At 36.7% G+C, this 21,693-nt stretch overlaps 1 protein-coding gene across 1 annotated transcript in view; it reads left to right on the forward strand.

Annotated features, from left to right (window-relative positions):
- The window catches only part of OCA2 (OCA2 melanosomal transmembrane protein), a 621,653-nt gene that overhangs the window by 423,705 nt on the left and 176,255 nt on the right, over positions 1-21,693 (forward strand). Inside the window, exon 21 of the mRNA XM_043996561.1 lies at positions 14,181-14,274. Within this exon, the coding sequence (XP_043852496.1) occupies positions 14,181-14,274 (94 nt within the window). The remainder of the gene's footprint in view (positions 1-14,180; positions 14,275-21,693) is intronic.

The raw sequence follows: 21,693 nt of genomic DNA on the forward strand, positions 1-21,693 counted from the left end.
ATCTTTTGAATATTAAATTAAATTCTGATGCTTGAAAGATCCTATTGAAAGTAAGATAGTGGCAACTTCTGGGAAGATATTGATATTAATACTCCACATAAACACTGACACAAATACATTGCCAGCAAACAACCTTCATGGCTATGAGAATGACTTTGAGTTCAGCAAACAACCTTCATGGCTATGAGAATGACTTTGAGTTCAGCAAACATCGGAAGCTTTAGTTGGCACACCTGTCTTCATCTAACAAAGTGGCACCTATGTTTCCTGAAAAATAACATATTTAGACTTCAAAGAAATTGTCTTTCTTCCCCTTACAGTCATCTGCAGCTCTCTGATAGTCAACTTATCAAACACTGTGAGACTGAAATCTTCCCTGAAGCTGGAAAAGCAGCTGAGTGCCCTTTCTCAAAAACATTCCTATTAAACATGTGTCCGCTGGTATATTAAAGATGTACATGCTGTTGTAAATGCTGGAAGGAATATGCTTTTTGCTTATGGACTAAGGAAATTTTTAATAGTGCATAATGAAATAACTCTAGGAAGCCTAATGTATTAGATTATTTATAAAGGGCACACATGATATCTGTAATATTTGTCACAGCTACTGCATATGCTGAATTTGAGGCATAAGTCAGCCTTCAAGATTTGGAGGCTTTCCAGAGAACTAGTAGAATATAAGTTCCCCGAGGGCAGGAAGTGTTTTTGTTATCAAATGAGATAGTATTGTAAATTGCTTAGCACAGCACCTGGTCTTTTGGGTTTTTTTAAACTTTCTGCTTTTGTATCCCACAGCAATTAACATGGAACCTTGCACATAATGGTTGCTTAATTAATGTGGATAATATTGGATTGAATTAGACCCAAAGGACCAAGGCCAGACGTGACCAGTAAAATCTGATGCATAGGAGGACATCTGGTCATTTTCACAACTGTCTTTTGGTGGGAGTGTTGTGGGGTGGGGTGGAGTCTAACTCAATCATACTTTCTATTTTATTTTTTAAAAAGAATACTGTGTTGCACTAGGATGCTTTGTTCACTGTGATTTTAATATGTTGACCAGATGTTTTCATTTCTAACTCTGTTCTAATTCAGCATTAGAAGCCTATAATATATCATGGAAATATGGATAGGTACAGAAAACTATGGAAAATAGATTGGGGCTAGAAAATTGTATTGGTTTGGTTTGCAAGTGACTTTCTTGGTGGCATGCTTTGAAAATTACTAGTGATCCGAGATTCTTTCTGTTTGGCTCAGCTACATAGATAATAATATGGGGAAACCAATGTTTTTAGTCCACTACACTTTATCTATGGTACAGCAGTAATCTCAGTAAAGATTTCAGAGCATATGAAACACTTAGGAAGTGTCATAAAGATGTTCCCATCACTGGCAGGAGAAAAGGTGAAAAAAAAAATCCTACTGACTAAATTTGCATATTTTATATTGCTGGAGAGATCTTGTCTATTGGGTAACAACTTGGAACTTTCAAAATTATGCATTTTTAATACCATGCTGCTGATATGATTTGTAGGTGCTAAAAAAATTCAGGAAACCTCTCCAAAGCTTCTATTCCATCTTCTTGACCTGATCAAGTCTTTTTGAGTAGGCACTTGTTTCTATACAGCAATCCTTTTATTCATCTTTAATTGACTATCTTGGCTTTAATGGCTGTTATAAATCTTTTCTACTTTTCTATTGCCTCTTTTTCCAGCAGTATTCTCACCTTGCCTCCTATTCTATTTCCTTAAAAAGTTTCAAACTACCTTATGTGAACTCTCTCCCTCTTCCCACTTCCTTTCCTCTAGTGTTAGTCAGTGAAGAGAAGCCCTCCTTCTTGCCAAGGTTAACCTATCCTTCTGTACTCTTGATCCTCTCCTCTCTTGAGGAGATTTAATTACCTTTCTGCTTTAGCTCTGCTCTTCTCTCTCTCTCTCTCTCTCTCTCTCTCTCTCTCTCTCTCTCTCTCTCTCTCGTAATTTTCAATCTTTTCCTTTCTGCTGACTGGTCTTGACTTATACTTTGCCCTTACCAATCCTTTGCTCATGTGATTCCTTCATTTTTGCAATGAAATAGACTTAACTCCTACCCCATATCTTCATCTTGTAAAGTCCCCACCATTATTTTATTTCAGGCCAAACTCAAATGCCACCTCCTTCATGAAGCTTTCCTTGATTTGCATTCTCTCCTTTAGTGATCTCTCTTTTCTTGAATTGCTTATGCGACTTTTTCTGGATCATGTTGATTAGACATTCCTTCTTTTGATGTGATCTATTGTCTAGCCAACCTGACTTGTTCACTGTCATTCATACATGACATTCCAATTTCTGGCTCCATGCCATGGCATGGGCATGTATTATCTTATATCATTGAGCACCTAGCATGGTACCCAGCATATACTAGACTTTTAATAAATGCTTGCCAGTTAATCAAGTGATTAGACCTCCTCTTTATACTTAACTCATTCTCCCTTGTATTTATTTCACCCTTCCTTGTATCAGGGTCATTTATTTATATGTCATTCCTCTTTTTTAAATTGTAGGTTACTTTGAGCCAGGTGTCTGTGTTATATCTTGTCTCCAAAATTGAAATGCTTTATTCCTCTTTACATCTACTCCTTGGGAACCCTTACCTCCCTCACTATATGGCTTAAGTTCGACCTTCTACAGGAAGTCTATCATCATTCACCTCTAATATTAGTGTATTCCTATGTATTATCTTATATTTTTTAGAATCTAGCATGGTACCTAGTATATACTAGACATTTAATAAATGCTTAACAATTAATCAAGTGATGAGACCTCCTCTTTATCCTTAACTCATTGTCCTTTGTACTTATCTCATCCTTCCTTGTAACATGGTCATTTGTTTACATGTCTTTCCTCTTTTTTAAGTTGTACTACATTATATTTCTTGCTACCAGCACAATGTCTGGTATAGAATAGCAATAAAAGTCTGTTAACTGAATGATCAAAGTTCCAGATAACATTAAAAAGGACAATACAGTTATTGATAAGTTGGCATACCATGAGGAGTTTGCCACATATCCTGAGGTGGTCTCAGATCATCAGCCATTTTAGAGCTATCAGTAGTTTATTGGCTCCATTCCATTTTACCTGTGAAGTGATGCAAGCGTTCAAAAGAAATAAGTCCCATTGAACTTTTTTTAATGGAGCTATGCTTGAAGAAGAAACAAAGCCTCTTCTTTGAACTGCTCAGGTGGGGAAGATGAATGGCAGCACTACAAGCAGAAAAAGGATTTTAAACATTTAAACAAAGGTACAACACCAGGAGTCAGGGAGACAGAACTGTACACAGTCAGGTTCTGCAAATAGTGACTGGAGGTGCTAACCAAAAGATAGTCAACACTACTAATGTATAGGGAAATTTGTTGGAAGAAACTTCAAGGATCTATTTTCTTAAAGCTTCCTGAAATTCTTTCATTGGAATTTCTGTTAGATTTTTAAAAATTATCATTATTCCTTGAAGAATTTTAGAAATAACAGAATTAGCAGGGGAATAAGAAATCACATAGTTTAATTTGTCCCAGAGCAAAAATTCCTTGAATACCTCTCTCCAAATCAGGGGCCATCCTTTGCTTAAAGATTTCAAATAACCTACAATGGCAACCCATTATACTCTTATATGGCTCCAACTCTATGGGAGTTTTTCCTTATATTAAGCCACAATCTGCTTCTCTGTAATTTCCACTTCAATTTCCTCTCAGAATTCTTAGTTCTATCCTCTAGGTACAAAAAGAGTATATTTAATCCCTCTCCCAAGTGACAACCCTTTATGTCCAAGAAGAAGACTATGATAATGTGTATGGATATAACCAAGGAGGAGAATTTAATAATGAATAGTCTTCTACACTGTCCACAGTTGAAATATATTTTTGGATTTGCAGCTAGAGCACTGGTTCTTTGCTCTCCTTTATAGATTTATGTCCCAAACAATGCGAGTAGGGATAGCTTTTGGTTTTTTATAAAGATCATTTAGTATGTGGCACAAGTTGATGATATTATCCATGAGTGGAGTGGTAGCATGGGGAGTCAGGCTGGTTATATTATACTCCATGTTTGAAATGACAATAAATTTGAGAAGGCATCTGTGGTAAATAAGGGGTCTGGTAGTGGCACCCAGTTAAGATACAAATCAAGTAAGGTTTAAAGAATAAGGTAGTTTATCTATTCTTTTACTTCACCTTCTCTATCAATAAAATGATCTTTGATTTGGAAAGTATAGACCAGACAAGGTTAAAAAGAGACATAAAGCACAAAATAGGTGGGGACATTATTTAGAAAACATTTATCTACCTTCCTGAAATAAATTCAAGTCTCTGGTCTTAGGTAAATTATACCTGAGAATACTGTAAAACAAAAACAAGTTTTAAATGTGATTATGTAACTGCTTCTGATAATGTCTAATTATGAAGAACAGGAGAAATGACAGATCTAGAGATGAATAAAGCCATGTGTCCTTGGGAAGATCATTTCAGGGCCTCAGTGTCCATATCTATGAAATGAAGAAGTTGGGCTACTTGACCTGTAATGTCTCTTCCAGGCCCAATATCCTCAAATTCAAGAAAATGCCCCAATACTAAAAAAAAAAAATTAAAAGAAAAGAAAAACAAACTATAGAAAATTGTGCTTAGTATCAGTCCCTGGCTTGTTTTCTCTTCTCTTTAGCTTATGTGGTCTGTAAGGCTTCCAACTATGTTATGATCAGACCATGTTTGTGGATGGCACATTTCCAAAGTCTCTTGATATGTCAACTCAAAGACATTGGGAAGTTGCGTATGTTTACAATGGGGGTGTGGTGGGATGGGAAGGAAGAGTACAGATTAGATAGGGTGTGTTGAAAGATATTGGTAGACAAGTCCTCTGATTCTCTCCTGATTTAAATCTATCTTTTCAGGCACACTTGCTTGGACAAGAAGAATTCTCAGGCAATTTTCAAGTTAAAATGTTATTATTTCGATGAAGGTTAAATACAAAGAATAATTTATGCACATAAATCTGTTGGTTTTTCTTTCACTGCCTTCACTGAAACTTCAGATAGAAGGGAATTATGCTGAAAAGAGTACACTTCTTTTTAAATACATATTTTTGGATATAAGGAAATGTAGCGAGAGAAATGGATTGAAGAAAGTACCATCAATAAATAAACATAACGTGTATATATTTAAAGGGCTTTTTTTTCAAGGTAAGGTTATATTAGATAAGAAAAAGCCATTCTTTATTTCCAAGGATGACATAATGTCTTGTTGAGGTTTTTTCTTAGTAGATAAATTTGTAAAATGCCAACATCCTGAGTTACTTAGTTTTCTACCTGCCCTGACTTTTGTGTTCACACAAATTGTCCTGACTTCCTGTGGATTCTGAATGAGAATGCTGAGGACATGTTTATTATTCTTTCTTTGTTAAGAAATCATATCTTGATGATGATTTTTGCTCTTTTCCTACTCCTATAGGCCTGAAATCAGTTGTACCACCATGGTATAAACATATTTTGTAAAGAAAAAAGCAACTAGATAAAGCTGCCCAAATTGAGGAAAGTCTCAGGAATTTTATGTTTGCATTTATTTCAATTCATGCTTGAAAAAAAAAACATAAGCAAAAGGTCAATGCGTAGAAAACATATAGGGAGGCAAATTTTGGACTCAGTGTTAAGGAAGACATTTTTGATAATTAGAACTGTCCAGGAACAGATTGGGTTGCCATAAGAAACTGCTAGTTCCTCACTACCTCAAATATCATTTATTATGTATGGTGTGGATAAGATTTCTGCCTTTGATAATAAGTTGTGATTTTGTTGAGTCAAAACATTTCAGAGTTGGAAGAGATCTTAGAGGATATTGAATACATTCTATAGTTAAGCAAGAATCAGCAGCAATATTCTCAATTGGATTCAATGAGATTAAATTACAGTTATTAGCAGGAATCTAACCTGTTGGGGTGGGGAATGCAAAGACAAATGAAATTGTCCTTGCCCTCAAGAAGCTTACATTCTCCTGGGGGATAAAACATATAAACAAGTAAACACAAAGTTCATGTAGTACCATACAAAGTGATTCTGAGAGGGAGGTAATAATCAAGAAGATCAGGAAAGACCATATGTGGAACAAGACACCTGAGTTGTACTTTAAATGGAGCTAGGAATTCTTCAAGGCAGAGCAGAGCAATAGGTTGATTCCACTCTGCAGAGGACTACTTCTACAAAGCCATGGAAGTATGAGATAGAATGTCATGTAAGGAAAACAGATAGGAGATCAGTAATGGAGAGGGAATGAAGGTAAGCAATATGAAATGAGAAGGGAATAGTAGGTGGGAGGCAGACTGTGGAGAGCTTTAAATGTCAGGCTGAGGAATTTTTATTTTATCTTAGAGGCAATAGGAAAGCAATTAAAATAATTGAGTGAAGGGGTGATATGGTTCAATCTGTGTTTTAGGAATATTATTTTAGCAGGCTCATAGAGAATGAGTTGAAGATGGGAGAGATTGGAGGCTTGGAGACTGATTAGGGGTTCTTTGCAATGCTCCAGGGCTGAAGTGATTAGGGCTGGAAAAGGTCTAGAGACCATGTGAATTGAGAGAAGGGTATGAATACAAAAGATGTTATGGAGGTAGAATTGACAAAGTTTGACAACTGATAGATTTGGGTGCATGAAGAATGATACCAGTAATGTCAAAAGTAATGAGGAATTTTAGAGCCAGGATAGGCTGGGGAAGAATGTATAATGAATCCTATTTTAGCCTTGTTGAATTTGCAATGCCTATGAACTATCCCACTAGAGTTATCCATCGGAATGGAGCTTAGGAGAGATGAGTTGACAGTATCAATTTGGAAGTTACAAACATAGGTCTGAAATAATTTCTGACAAGTTGACTTTGAATCTTTTCTGAAGAAGTAGATCATAATGATGAGGAGGATGATGATAGCATGCATTTATATAGTGCTTTAAGGTCTGCAAACCAGCATATTATCTCATTTCATTCTCACCACAACATTGGGAAGTAGGTGGTATTATGATCTCCATTTTAGCAGTGAGGAAACAGACTGAGAAAAATGAAATGATTTGTCCAGGGTCACACAGCTAGTCTGAGATTGAATTTGAACTCAGGACATCCGGATCCCATATCCAGCACTCTTCCACTTGTAATACTAGTTCCCAATGCAGCCCAGTCTACTTTGGAACTATGTTTATTGCTCTTTTTCTTGCATCTGTAGATATTTTAAATATATCTCCTTGAAAAATTTACTAAATTATTCCTGGTTCTGCCCTCTGGGGTAAAGCAGAAGAATACTAATCTATTTTTGACAAGTTAGTCCTTCAAATACTCAAAATCAGGTACCATGTCCCTTGTAAAATCCCCTCTGAGTCCCTCAAAGTACATATCCTCTAGTATTTTCTAAGTTTAACACCATTAGCTCCTGCACTCAGTACTCCAAAATGCAGAACTAGAATGGATTAATGCAGTACTCCAAAATGCAGAACTAGAATGGAGTTAAAAGGAGGCAAATTTTGTATTCATTGTAAGGCAGATTTTTGTAGTTATTATCACTAGCTGAGACCAAAATAGGTTGCTTATTGGTGGCCCAACATTGCAAGTTCTTTCTACCCCTCCTTCTACAATTACAATCACCCCACCATTATGGTGGGAATTTTCTTTTCACACTATAGTGTATATATCAGTGTCCATGTTAAAATGTAGTAGCCAGAACTGAAAAATGTTCTATATAAACATTGTTGTTTGCCCTCTGTTCTTGAAGAAGACCGTGACATTGGGAAGGTGATGTCATGACTTGCAAACGAAATGGATTTAAGTGAGGCAGGGCTGTGCAAAGTCCTGGCCACACTCTGTCTTCCAGAGCCATCTGGGTCCAGTGGAAAGATATAGATCAGGACAAGTAGAGATGGCCCCTCTATATAATCAGCTAGGTGGCTCAATGAATAGAGTGCTGGGACTTAGAATTAGGGATAATTGAGTTCAAATGTGACCTTAGACACTTACTATCCATGGGACCCTGAGCAAATCACTTCTTAGTGTCTCTCTGTCTTAGTTTCCTCATCTGTAAAATGGGGGTGGTAATAGTACCTATCTCTTCAGATTATGAGGAGAAAATGAGATAATATTTGTAAAGTGCTTTACAAGTCTTAAAATACCATATAAAAGCTAGCTATTATATTGGCCTGACAAGGGTAAAATACAGTGGAACTAGCTGAACTGAATGACCTTGAAGGTTCTTACAATTTATTAGGAACAAATCTTTGGACTTGGTATCAGGAAGACTTGAGTTCTAGTTCTGCCTCATATACTTAGTAACTGTGTGATTCTGGACAAATCATTTAACCACCTTCAATCTCAGCTTCCTCATCTGTAAAATGGGATAATAATGGTTTTTATTTAAAAGAGTTGTTATAGGGGCAGCTAGGTGGCGCAGTGGATAGAGCACCGGCCCTGGAGTCAGGAGTACCTGAGTTCAAATCCGGCCTCAGACACTTAACACTTACTAGCTGTGTGACCCTGGGCAAGTCACTTAACCCCAATTGCCTCACTAAAAAAAAAAAAAAAAAAAAAGAGTTGTTATGAGAATCAAATGACGTTTTTTAACATAGCACTTACACATGTTTAAGTATCACTTATTCTTATAAGTGCTTTGCAAACCTTAAAATACTATGTAAATTTTAGCTATATTATTTTACTGGTCCTACCAAGATATCTTGTTTTCAAAATTTGAATTATCTTACTCGTTTTCACTAAAGTACTGTTTTGCTAGCATTCTATACTTTTTTCTTAATAAGATAAGCAAACACAAGCCTCTATTCATAATAAATTACTCACCAAATTCTTCCTACAATAGAATTTCCATGAAATTCTAAATTAAAAATGAATAGGAGGTGAACAATTTCATATTCCTGCATCTGATATCCATTAGCCTTCACTTAATTTCATTTGAACTCTGGGCACATGGACAAGTTTTTAATTTATATCATTACTTTAATCTAGGGGGGCAATTAGGTGGAATAGTGGATAAAATGCTGGACCTGTGTGTCAGGAAGACCTGAGTCTTACTCCTATCTCAGACATTAGCTGTGTGATCCTGGGAAAATCACTAAACTATTATTAGCCAAAATTCACTCATCTATAACATAGGAATCATAATAGTACCTACTTCACAGGGTGGTGGTAGAGCTCTCCCTCCCTCCCTCCCTCCCTCCCTCCCTCTCTCTCTCTCTCTCTCTCTCTCTCTCTCTCTCTCTCTCTCTCTCTCTCTCTCTCTCATCTATCTGTCATCTCTCATCAATCTATCTATTAATCATCTATTATCTATCATCTGACTATCCACCTATCTTTCCCTCTCTAGCTACCTCCAGATAGATATAGACATATAGATGTATATATGTATAAAATACTATATAAGCTCCAGCTTAATTATTCATAATATTATTCACCTTTGTACAGCTAAGAAAGAGTAAACTTTATTTTTAAGGATGAATTGTTAGGTCACAAAATAAAATAATTTAGATGAAAACTGCCATTGTGCACAACTATGAATTTTATTTCATATATTATCAACAGAAATGTTGGGAGTGGATAATCATTCCTTTCATTTCTGAAGAAATCTCTTGTGAGAATGGTTTTAGTCTTTGTGGCAGATTGACAGAGATGGCAGAAGGATTTAAATCAGACTGGCAGCAGGTTTTTAGTAAGGTCAGTCCCAGTTGCCTCATTAGCTTTCCAGAGACATTTAATAGGAGAGAACTCTAAATTTTAGGGAGACCAACTTTTTTTCCCTCTTGAAAAGATGGAAACAGAGGAATTTTCTAGATTGTAAATTCTCTGTCTCTGTCTCTCTCTGTGTGTCTCTCTGTCTCCGTGTTTCTCTCTCTCTCTCTCTCTCTCTCTCTCTCTCTCTCTCTCTCTCTCTCTCTCTCTCTCTCTCTCTCACACACACACACACACACACACACACACACACACACACACACACACACACACTGCTTCCATGTGTTTTCATATTCCCCAGGAAAGAAGAGAAATGTTTTACATTTTGTTAACACACATCCTTAATTTGCCATGGGCAGTGTTTCGTTTTTTTCTTGCCTTATAGTAGGGGAGCCTCCTGTCCCCAAAGAATGTGATTTTACAAAGCCAATGAAAAGAATTTTGCAGACTGCTGCCAAACACACCCCTCTCTGTAACAGACTCTTTAATTGCACAGATTCAAAGAAGCCAAGAAAACTCTTCTCAGCCTTTAGGGAGCTAGAGTGAAGGCCTTAGCTGGGGTTGGAATCAGGGCTGGGTCAAGACATTTTTGCTCCTAAAGCAAGATTTGTAAATTGCATCCCTCTGCTCCTGCCTGTCCGTGGGGTGGCTTTGAGCCTCTGTTTTAGTGAATATAACTTGATTTGTTACAAAATAAATGCCTTCAGCCAGGAGAGTGGACTTTTCTAGTATTCAAAATATGTGTATTTATAGAAAGTAATATTAACCCTTATTGTATGCTCCCCATACGTTGCATTCCCTCTCCAGAGACTGTTACTCTGTAGGTGGCTACTTACCTTTCTTTCTTTTGGGTTGGGAAGGGGTATTGTCTTCATTTCTTTCTAACCATATTTAATTTTAATCGTTGGCAGAAAACAAGAGGGGAGCTTTTCCAATCTTCGTCATTGGTTAACTCCAAAATGATATCTTGTCTATTGGGCATTTAATTGCACAAATCAGCATGACAAAAGATGTGTTGAGTTTAGTTGCCAGTCTCACATCCAGGAAGTTTATATGCATATTCATGTTGTAACAGTGTTCCATTGACACCTTTTATATTTAAGGAGAGACTGCCAAGTACTTTAGGCCTGTAACTTTGATTTGCAATTATCACTTGTTAGGGAAATAACCTTTAGAGTTACATAAAGTTTTAAAAATCATAAAGAAATACTTCAATGTTAATAAGTGTGGAAAGATACTATCTATTGTGCTAGAAATTAAAGACTATTTGCTATTTTCAGTGATGTAACGATTGGAATAACGCCACCTGCTGGATACTTACTGTAGAAGAGTTCTGCCCATGAAGGGAAGGTCTTTGAGGGCAAGACCAGGAGTCAGGAAGTGACGCGGGCTAGTGGGAGGAGGAAGGAAGAGACTGGCGCTCGCTCTCGGTCTCACGCTCTTTCCTCTGGACTCGGGTGGAGAGTGGAGCTAGAAATGTGCTCTCCCTTTAATAGATAGGAATCTAGGCCTTTCTCTCTCTTTACCAAATTCTTGTTTTCCTTAATAAATGCTTAAAAGCCTAACTCTTGCTAAAGTTTATAATTTATTGGCGACCACTCATTAGATATTTTAGACAGTTTAGCTAGAATTTTACCCCTTAACAGTGAGATACTGAAGATATGGTGTCTGGTGTCTGGGTTTCCATTTTAGCACCTCTGTATGTTCTGTTTGTCTCACTACTCTGGTGAATAATTTTGACAAAGGATAAAAATTCAATCTACATGACCCATGGCCAGCCATATTAGATCACCATGATCTCATTTGATGCTCACAACAAGTCTATGAGATAGATGCTACATGTCTTAATATTCTGGTTTTGCTGATAAGGAGACAGCCTGAGAGAAATTAAGTTGCTTACTACCATTATGTGGTTAATTAAGTATCTAAAGCAGGATTTGAATCCAGGTCTTCCTGAGTTCAAGTAACTTTTAGAGTAGAAAGAAACCTAAGAGACCATCACAAGAATTTAAAGCATAAGAAAACTGAGATTCAGATAAATAAAATTAATTTTGTGACTGGATTGCAGGTATCCTGACTTCAAGGACAGGGAAAGCTAGCTAGCAAGAAATGATTAGTAAATTAATCCTTTTTTTTTGAGAGCTGGGACTTAGCTTACATCATGGTTTTAATATGAAGAGAAAAAATAAGTACACTCCATGAAGGCAGGCATTGTGACTTAAAATTTTTTTGTATTTCCCTTTAGAATATTTTGCATACAATAGGCACTTTATAAATGTTTTTGAGGTAAATAAAAATGTTTTTGTCCTACAGCATAATACTTCTTCCTTATTTTGAAGTTGCTAAACTTTTTGAATTTGCTAATTAATGTAGCACAGGTGTCACTCATATCTAGAACCTCTTGTTATTCAAGTTCGTTGTAAGATGTTTTGAATAATCATAATTATGTAAATGTGGTTCAGTTTCCTAATTCAGTAACATTGCCCTATGGACCAGGCAGAATCTACATTTCTAATCACAGATCATTTAATTAATCTATAATAGGAAGGAAAAACACAAGGCCAAATAACTAGGCAAAAGAATCATTCTTAGCCTCCTAAACACATTTGTATTAATCTATCTTTCTGAAGACACCTCATCAATCAGAATCCTTGCCAAGTGACTCCATTAAGTGTCTAACAACACAGATAATCTCTTTGAAATAAAGTCCGAGAATTTCTTCTGAAGAGTAACATTCTCCTTTTCCCAAGCATCTTCGGAAATGAAGTTCTAGAGGTTCCTCTTTCCACTAAAATAACTCACAAGAAGCCAAAATTTTTATTTTATGTATGTATGTACACTAAATAGAGAAGTCTTGGGTAGTCAGTCTTGCAAAATACTACATCTCCTAACTGTGCATTTTCACTGACAATCCCTTATGCTTAGAATTTTCTCCCTCCTTGTTTCTGATTTCTGGCTTCCATGACTTTCAAGTCTCAGCTAAAATCCTATCCCCTGAAAGAAGGCAGCTAGATGGTAAAGTAGATTGAGCATTGGCCCTACAGTTGGGAAGACCCAAGTTCAAATGTGACCTCAGATACTTACTAGCTATATGACCCTGGGCAAGTCATTTAGCTCCAATTGCCTGAACCATCCAGGGCTATCTCCAATGTCCTGATCTGTGTCTTGCCACTGGACTCACATGACTCTAGAGGAGAGAGTGAGGTTGATGACTGCACTGCCCTCCCTTGCTTAAACCCAATTCACACCAAGTCATGACATCACCTCCCGATGTCATGGTCCTCTTCAAGAATGAAGGACAACCACCACCAACAAAATCCTATCTTCTGGAAGAATTCTTTCCTGGTCACCCTCTATGTTAGTGCTTTCCCTTAGATTATCTCCAATTTATTCTTTCTAAAACTTGCTTCTATTAATTGTTATGATTATGATTAGTGTTATGATTGTTGTTATATTTCATATCTCTAGTTAGATTGTGAACTCGTTGAGGGCAAGGAAAAAATTAGCCTTTGTTCTTATCTCCAGTGTTTAGTACAGCAGGTGCTTAATTAATGCTTGTTGATTTGATTTTTTAAAAGAAATCAGAGACTATGATATTTTGCTTCTCTGTGACACTGGACAAATCATAGAGTGCTCCGGTTTCTTTATATTTCATATAGAGATAAAATATATCTGGTCCATTTCATTGAATTGTTGAAAGGATCAAATAGAGATAATGGGTATAAAGGTCTGCTGGGAAGTATAAATTTAGAGTGCTCATATGGATGTAATGTATTACCTTATTATAAGAGAATGGTCTAGTGTCCACAGATAGAAGCTGTTTACCCAGAAATTTACAAAAATATAAAAATATCCACAATATAAGATGGTAGACAAAGCATGTCATCTATCTCTGCTAAGAGCTGGGGACACAAAACAAGCAAGAAAGAAAGTCTTTGTCCTCAGGTAACTTACATACTAATGGAAGAAGATAATACATAACAGGGAGCTGGGGTGGGGTGCATGGGAAGAGGAAGAGTATTATGACCTTAGAACATGATGAAAATGGTACATCCTGGTTTGCAAAATCCTTACTATAGATGATTACTGTTGCCTCTTCAAAGGGATCAGGACAGGAACTAGATCTCTGATTTCATTAGTACAGAGCATTTTCAGGTGAAGAAACTATCTGCCAATGGATTATTGTTTATAATCAACTGATGCTTATAGTCTACTTATAGTCTACTGATTTATTAGTGCTTACAGTCTTAGAGAATTGTGCTAAAAGACTGTCTTGGATTAATTTTTTGCAATATTGTTGGAAAAGAGAAATGTGCTTCCTTTAAAGCATCTCCTCTTCAATAAACCTCTTAGATTATCTAAGAAATATTAATTATGTAAATAATTGTCTAAGTAATTAAGTAATATTATCTAAGCAATATTAAGATTAATGTCCTTCTCTTCTTGTAGATTCCTGTGCTTCTCAACTTAAGCCAAGATCCAGAAGTCAGTCTCCCTGTCAAACCACTCATCTTTTCCTTGGCCATAGGAGCCTGCTTGGGAGGTGAGAAGGCTTTTTCATTGCATTTGTGGGAAAATATACATTTAGAAGTTTGCCTTAGTCACTTCCATGACATCTAGAGGCATAGTGGGTAGAGTGTTGGGCCTAGAGTCAAGAAGACCTGAGTTCAAATCTAGCCTCAGGCTGTGTGACCTTGAGTAAAATACTTAAACTTTGTCCACTGCAGTTTCTTCATATGTAAAATGGGGATAATGATAGCAACCTACTTCCCAGGGCTGTTGTGAAGATCAAGAGAGATAAAATATGTAAAAAGGGTTTAGCACATAGTAGGCACTATATAAATGCTTAATCCCTTTTTTTCCCAGAAGGTAATAAAAACTTAGTTGTCATAAAATGAAAAATATTGAAGATCATTTCTGTGTATAGGTTAGAATATATACAGGTTAGAACCAAAACATTTTAGAGTATGTTTAGGGGAATTGAATGTTAGAAGATTGGAAAGGTACAAAGAGGCTATATTGTAAGTAGGTTTAAATGCCAAGAAAAGTACTTTATATTTATTCCTGGCAGCAATAGGGAGCCACTAGGGAAACCTGTCCCCCACAGAAAACAAAACAGAGTGAGGCATCATCAGGCAAGACAAACACCCATTTGATTCTGATTAGCAAGACACATATACATGCATGGGGCCCCTCAAGAGGGACCCAGCATTAACTCAGGGAAGAGGATATTTAAACAGAAGGGTCAAAGTTTTAGGGGGTAAAGTTAAGATTTGTGGCCTTTTTTTTTTCCTGGTAAAGAAATATTTGTACAATCAGGAATCTGCCCACTGCTGCTCATAAGGACAAACACTTGTTCCATTCATATAACACTAGTCAATCTGACAGTTCAAGCCTCAAACAGAAATAATAAAACAGAAGAATACTCAAGGAGTCTCTGTAGATAAAGATAGTTCTGGAAGGTCCAAATGATCTGGGGAGAGTCTCTGTAGATAAGCTGATATGAGCTCAAATGGTTTCAGAGGTTCTGCTCTTGATTACCTCATTGAATTGTTTGTATATCAGCCAAGTCCTCAAATAGTCCTCCAGTTATCTGGATAACTGGGGGGCTCAAGCAAATTAAGATGTCCTCTGTGCCCCCCCCCACACACACACACAAGCGAGGAGTGTATATGGTCAGTTGTCACTTTGGCAGCTGAGTGGAGAATTGCTTGAGGTAAAGAGAGATATGAGGTAGGAGGAACACTTTGAAGGCTATTGTAATAGTCCAAGTGAAAGATAAGGAACACTGGAAATACATTGGTGGCTATATCAGTGAAAGAAGGGGCCTTATTCAAGAGACACTGGAGAGAAAAAAAAGTTATGATCTTAAAACACAGCCCTCATGCATTTTGAATGCAACTGATTAAATATGGAAGATGAGTAAGAGAAAGGAATCAAGGATGACACTGAAATTAAGAATTTGAGTGATTAGAAGCGTGGTGATATGCTCAAGAATATTAGGGAAGTTTGGAAGACTTAGGGAATTTGGAATGAGTTCTGTTTTTTATATACAGAGTTTGAGATGTCTATGGGCCATCTTTCTTGAAATGTGTAGCAGGGCATTGGTGATGCAGAACTAATTCTTAGAAGAGATACTAGGACTGGATAAATAGAACTGGGAATCAGCTGCATGGAGATGATTGGATCTATGAGAGCTGAAGAGAGAAGTAAAGTATACTGAGAAAGAGAAGAGGATTCAAGAAAGAGCTTTGTGGACAACCATATTTAGTGAGGATGACAAGATGAGGATACATTAAAAGAGGCTGAGAAACAGCACTTAGACAGGAAAAAAAGGAGAGAGCAGTCATTAAAACCTAGAGAAAAGGAAGTACCCTAGAGGAAGTGATCAACAGTGTAAGATACAGCAGAGAGGTTAAGAAGGGTAAGGACTGACAAAACACAATTAGATTTAGCAATTAGGAGATCATTAGTAGAGAACAGTTTCAGTAGAATGATGAAATCAGAAGCCAGAATGTCTACGTTTTAAAGCAGAAATCTTTTTTTTTTTTTTGGTTCCAGTACATGGATTCCTTTGGCAGTTTGGTAAAATCTATGGGTCCTTCTTCAGAATAATTTCTAATATAAAATAAAATAAACAGAGTTGCAAAGGAAACAAAATTCTATTGAACTATACATATCAAGATCATTTTTTTAAAAAGGTCATGGGCCTCAGGTCAAGAAACCAAGATCTAGATCAAGCCACTCATTTTTTCCCCCAGGTGATGTGAATGAAGTCTCTAGCAATTTAAAGACTTTCCTGAGGTCACAAAGCTAGTAAGCATCAGAAGAGAGATTTAAATCCAAGTCCTCTAACTTCAGCTCTCTTTCCACTGCACCACAACAGTATGTTACAGTCATAAGATTTGGAATAGAAAGACTGAAGCTGTTTTAGATGTACAGGATATTGGTTAGAGGAAAAAAGTGTTGGTGGGGAGACATTAGATTAAAGGACTTAGTTGGAAGAGGAAATGGATGGAGAAATTTAGAGACATCACTTTACCAGGGCCATATCCAAAGACAACAGACTTTAGTTTTACTCTTTTGTTCCTTTGATTCCCGATTGGCATACTCAGGTAAATGTGTGAAGATACATTTAGCAGTATCTGCTGAGGATCTTAAAGGCTTTTGGTAAATTAAAAGTTATTATTGTTATAATCAGGTCTTTAGGCAAGGTTTGATAAGAAATATTTTTTAAAAATTGTTTGTTTTGGCTTTTGTTTTTCATTGGTTTATGCCTCTAATGTTTGGGTGCTTCCATTTAGTTTATCTCCTTTTTAAAAGAAGGTTGATAATGCCTGTAGAATCAAATTCAAGAATTTTTGTTCTTGTTGAGTTGTTTCAGTCATGTCTGACTCTTCATGATCCCATTTTTGGAGTTTTCTTGGCAAAGATAAAGGAGTGGTTTACCATTTCTTTCTCTTGCTCATTTTACAGATAAGGAACCTAGGCAAACAGTGTTAAGTGACTTGTCCAGAGTCACATGGCTAGTAAATGTCTGAGGCCAGATTTGAACTCAGAAAGAGGAGTCTTCCTGATTTCAAGTCCAGTGCTCTATCCACTACACCATCTAGCTGCCCATTCAAGAATTAGAGATTTTGTTAGAACTCCTGTTATGAAAGAGGTAGGGATGAAGGAATATTCCTTGCAGAACATTTTCAAGTAGGTAAACTACAAATGAAGAAAACTGAGCCAGGTCTGGTTCAAAATGCAGCTCCTATAAGGGAGCCACCTGCTGTCTTCTATCTCTGCAATACTTCTGAATTCAAAGAATATTTTTAAATGCCACGTGGGTGGTTTTAACACGGGCCATTTTGTACAGCTAAGAACCTGACCAAAGTTGGATGATACTAAATACTTGATGGTTGGACCCATTTTGGAAACAGCTGGTCCAGGATTTATGAGCAATGAAGTCTCCCATTCTCAACATCTTTCCCACCTGGTATATTTAGTCAGCAGATTGTAGTCCCTGCTAGAGCAGATGTAGAGTTATACTTGGTGATAATTTTGTATTCCCTCTGTTGGCAGCCATCCTTTCTACTGGTTGAGTAGTTTGAGTTTAGTCTGACCTTTTCAAATAGTACCTATTCTGAAATATCATCTACTGATTAAATTATGATTTATTTCCCAGTCAGTCTTCAAAAGATATGGCTATTCTGTGTCAAATTCCCATGTGTGTGAAGATGGAAAGACCTGGGCTGACTTGAAACCATTGGTTCATTCTTTCCTAAGTCAGCTAAATCTTGTGGAAATAGGTTTAAGTGGAATTAAATATAGAGTCCTGATAGTCACTTAGCTGGAAAATTATTAATAATAATAATAAATTGATTTGGACTAGAATATAATAATAATATCTGATGTATATGTATACATATGTATAGTGCTTTAAGGTTTGTGAAATTTTTCTGTGACAATGATATATAAAAAAGATGAGATGATGACTATAAAAGAATGAATAGACAAAACCCCTCCAGATTAAATCAAAGCTATTATTCAGAATTTTGGATTAATTTTCTGCATCTTGACCATATATGGTTTTAGGCATCCCATCAAATATAACTTTCCACACTGAATTTATATAAGGGTTTGGAATAACTCAGGAGGCAAGAATCTCTATTAAAAGCCTATTTCCTTGGGCATATATAGTATTTTAACTGACAGGTTTTTTGACTTACATGTGGTAGAGCAGGTACCTAGAGTAGGTTTTCATGTTTTCTGTCAAATGGGAGGATATTGTCCTGGAAGGACAGAATATATTACCTGCAGTAAGAACTAAGAATTTGTCATCATGATCATGTCTTGAGCAGTCATTGGCAGGGTAGACTGTGCTTTCTTTTTATAAAAGTTCATCTAAAGCAGGTTTAGAAACAGTTTTAGGAGATGCACTTACCCTGTTCCCAGTTGTATCTGTTGCCTCCCAATGTGTGGTTACCATATACATAGCCTTGGGGCGTATTTAGATACATATACATCAACCTGCCTATCAGTTTTAGGGAAACTGGAAGCAGTAGTCCTACCATGGCAGGGGGTAGAGTGGTAATCAGTGACTAGGGTTTTGCTGTTCAGTTGTTTCCATCATTTGCTACCCTTTATGACCCCATTTTTGGTGTTTTCTTGGTGGAGTTACTTAGTGGTTTGTCATTTCCTTTTCCAGCTCATTTTACAAATGGGGAACTGAGGCAAACAGGGTTAAGTGACTTGTCCAAGGTCACAGAGTTAGAAAGTGTCTGAGGCTGGATTTGAACTCAGGATGATTTTTCCTGATTCCAAGTCCAGTATTTTATCCACTGTGTCACCTACTTGCCCCAGTGAACATGGATGGCGGCCTTTTGGGATACATGGGTATTTTCACAGAAGTAATAGCTAGCTAGAATTTATACAGCATTTTGCATATATACAGCAAGTCCTTTTACATATATTATCTCATTTGGACTTTACAACAACCCTGTGAGGTAGATGATATTATTATCCCCATTTTACAGAGGAGGAAGCTGTGGCTGGGAGAGTTTAAGAAGCTTGCCTGGAGTTATACAGCTATCCAGGAACTGTAAGGACTCTGTATAAGAGTGGCTGTCAAGGAATATTTGAACTATGTATCAAGCATAGTTTTGGACAGCCATAGGGATGGACAGAAGTATCTCTATTTCATGGAATAATAGATAATAACAACAACAAACACTTCCAGTAGCATTTTTAGGTTTTCAAAAAGCTTTGGCTTTTTAGTTATTCTAGTTAAATTTCTTACCCTATGGAAATGATTACCCTAAGAAGTAAATCCCCTGTTTAACATCAATGACATGATTATTTAGTATCTATTTGAACCGTCTCAAGGTCAGGGATTGACTATCTCTTTTGGCTGTTCCTTCTATTTGGGAACATCTTGTTGTTGAAATTATTTCTTTTGAAATCTGCTTCGATATAATTGATGATGATGATAGCTAGCTAGTATTTATAGATAGCGCTTTAAGGTTTGCAAATTGCGTTACATTTGTCAACTCAAGTGATCTTTGTAACAACTCTGCAATGAAGGTGATATTATCCCCATTTTGCAGATGAAGAACTTGTGACTGAGAGAAGATAAATCTATAGCAGGATTCAAACTCAGTTCTTCCTAACTCCAAGTACTGTGCTCTCTCCACTGTGCCACCTAGCTGTCTACCAACAGAATCATAAACTTTTAGAACTTACTATCCATTGCTCCTATTTTTGCCTTCTGGAGCACAGCAGAATGAGACATCCCTATTCTACATGATAGCCCTTCAGCTATTTGGAGATTGCTATTGTATCTTGTGTAAATTTTCTCTACTCCAGGTTAATTAATACTGGTTCTTTTAAGTATATGTGTGTATATATACATGCATACATGTATGTTGTTAACTTGGAAATTAAGGAAACAATCAATATAGGAGAAAATAAGGTCTTTAATTGGGCAGAGGAACTATAGCTCCTGGTATTGCAAAGCAAGATGCTAGGAATACCGAAAGATGGGAACCAAGGACAGGGTTTTATGGGGTAACAGAACAAAAGGGAACCAAAAGACTGCTCCAGAGTCAGGTACAGAAACTACTTAACTACTTAATGTAAATGAACCTTTAACAAAAGAAACTATAAAACTGCTACTGAGTTAAATTTAGATACTACTTAACTCTAAATAGAAACAGTTTGATGTAGGTGGACCCTTTTACATAATAACATAAAGTCCAGGGAGTAAAGTGGGGAAGCATTGGGAGGGAATAGTTTTCTTGGGGGAGATCTATAAGTCAATCAAGAGTCTGGAATTGACAAAGATTGGTTAGCCTCAGGCAATTCATTGGCCTGGGAAGGGGGAGTAGGTGGGGATCAATTAGTTCTCAGTAAATTTTTCGTTATCAATGTATATGTATACGTACACATGTATGTGTATATGCATGCATGCATGTATGTATAATAGATGTAGATATATAGATATGTAATTTTGAGGACCTCCACCATCTGGTAATCTCTTTAGGTCAGTCTTTAGGTTATCAGTGCTCTTGACAAAATGTGGCAACCACAACTAAACAGTATTTCTTATGTGATCTGCCTGTTAGCCAAGTTCTATCTAAGGACAGGAGTTCTTAACCCTTGGGTCTGTGGACTTGTGTTTTTAAATATCTGATACCTATATTTCAATAAGATTAGTTTTCTTTATAACCCTATATGTTATATTTTATTACAAAAGCATTATGAGAAGGGGTTCAAAGACTCCATCTAACTACCATGAGAGTAAATGGCACACAAAAAAGGTTAAGAACCACTGTTCTAGAGGAATAGAGAATAAGAACAGGGAAACAGAAATGGTGTTTTTTCTTTCTGAAATGGAGCCGGCGATGTGTTGATAGCATCACCTTGTTGGCTTCTGAGTTATCTTTAAATTCTTTCTCATTTTTATGTCATCCTAAACACCCACATATTTTGTAGATTTAAATCTTTTTATTTTTACTGGAAGAGGAAGTTACACTTTGTGAATTTTTGTTGTTTTTGTTTATTGCCAGGCAGAGCCCTTATGCTACTATCTGTGTGGTATGATTTCGGAGAAAACTGCTTCCAAGTCTATCTGATACTAGAAATTCTTTTGACAAAAGACAAAGCCTTTCTATCTACATTCAGAAAGAGGCTTAAAATGCCAATATCTCTGGCAAAGCTAGCACTTGGGGTTAAATTTATCCCAAGTTGTATTTAATTGACTGACTAAGAGATTTTCCTAGATTCAGAAAGAGAACAAAAGATAGAGAATGGGATAGGTATCTTGAAGAAGGGATGAAGAAGCACAAGGAACTGACATTATTGTAGATAAAGATTGCCTAATTTGCCATTGAGCTGTAAAGAATTAATTGTTATTTGAGGGTTTTATGCCTCCACGGGCACTGGCCTGGGGCTCTGCAAACTGCATGGTGCTTCACCC

The sequence above is a fragment of the Dromiciops gliroides genome, chromosome 3 (genome assembly GCF_019393635.1).
Source record: "Dromiciops gliroides isolate mDroGli1 chromosome 3, mDroGli1.pri, whole genome shotgun sequence".
Classification (NCBI taxonomy): Eukaryota; Metazoa; Chordata; class Mammalia; order Microbiotheria; family Microbiotheriidae; genus Dromiciops; species Dromiciops gliroides.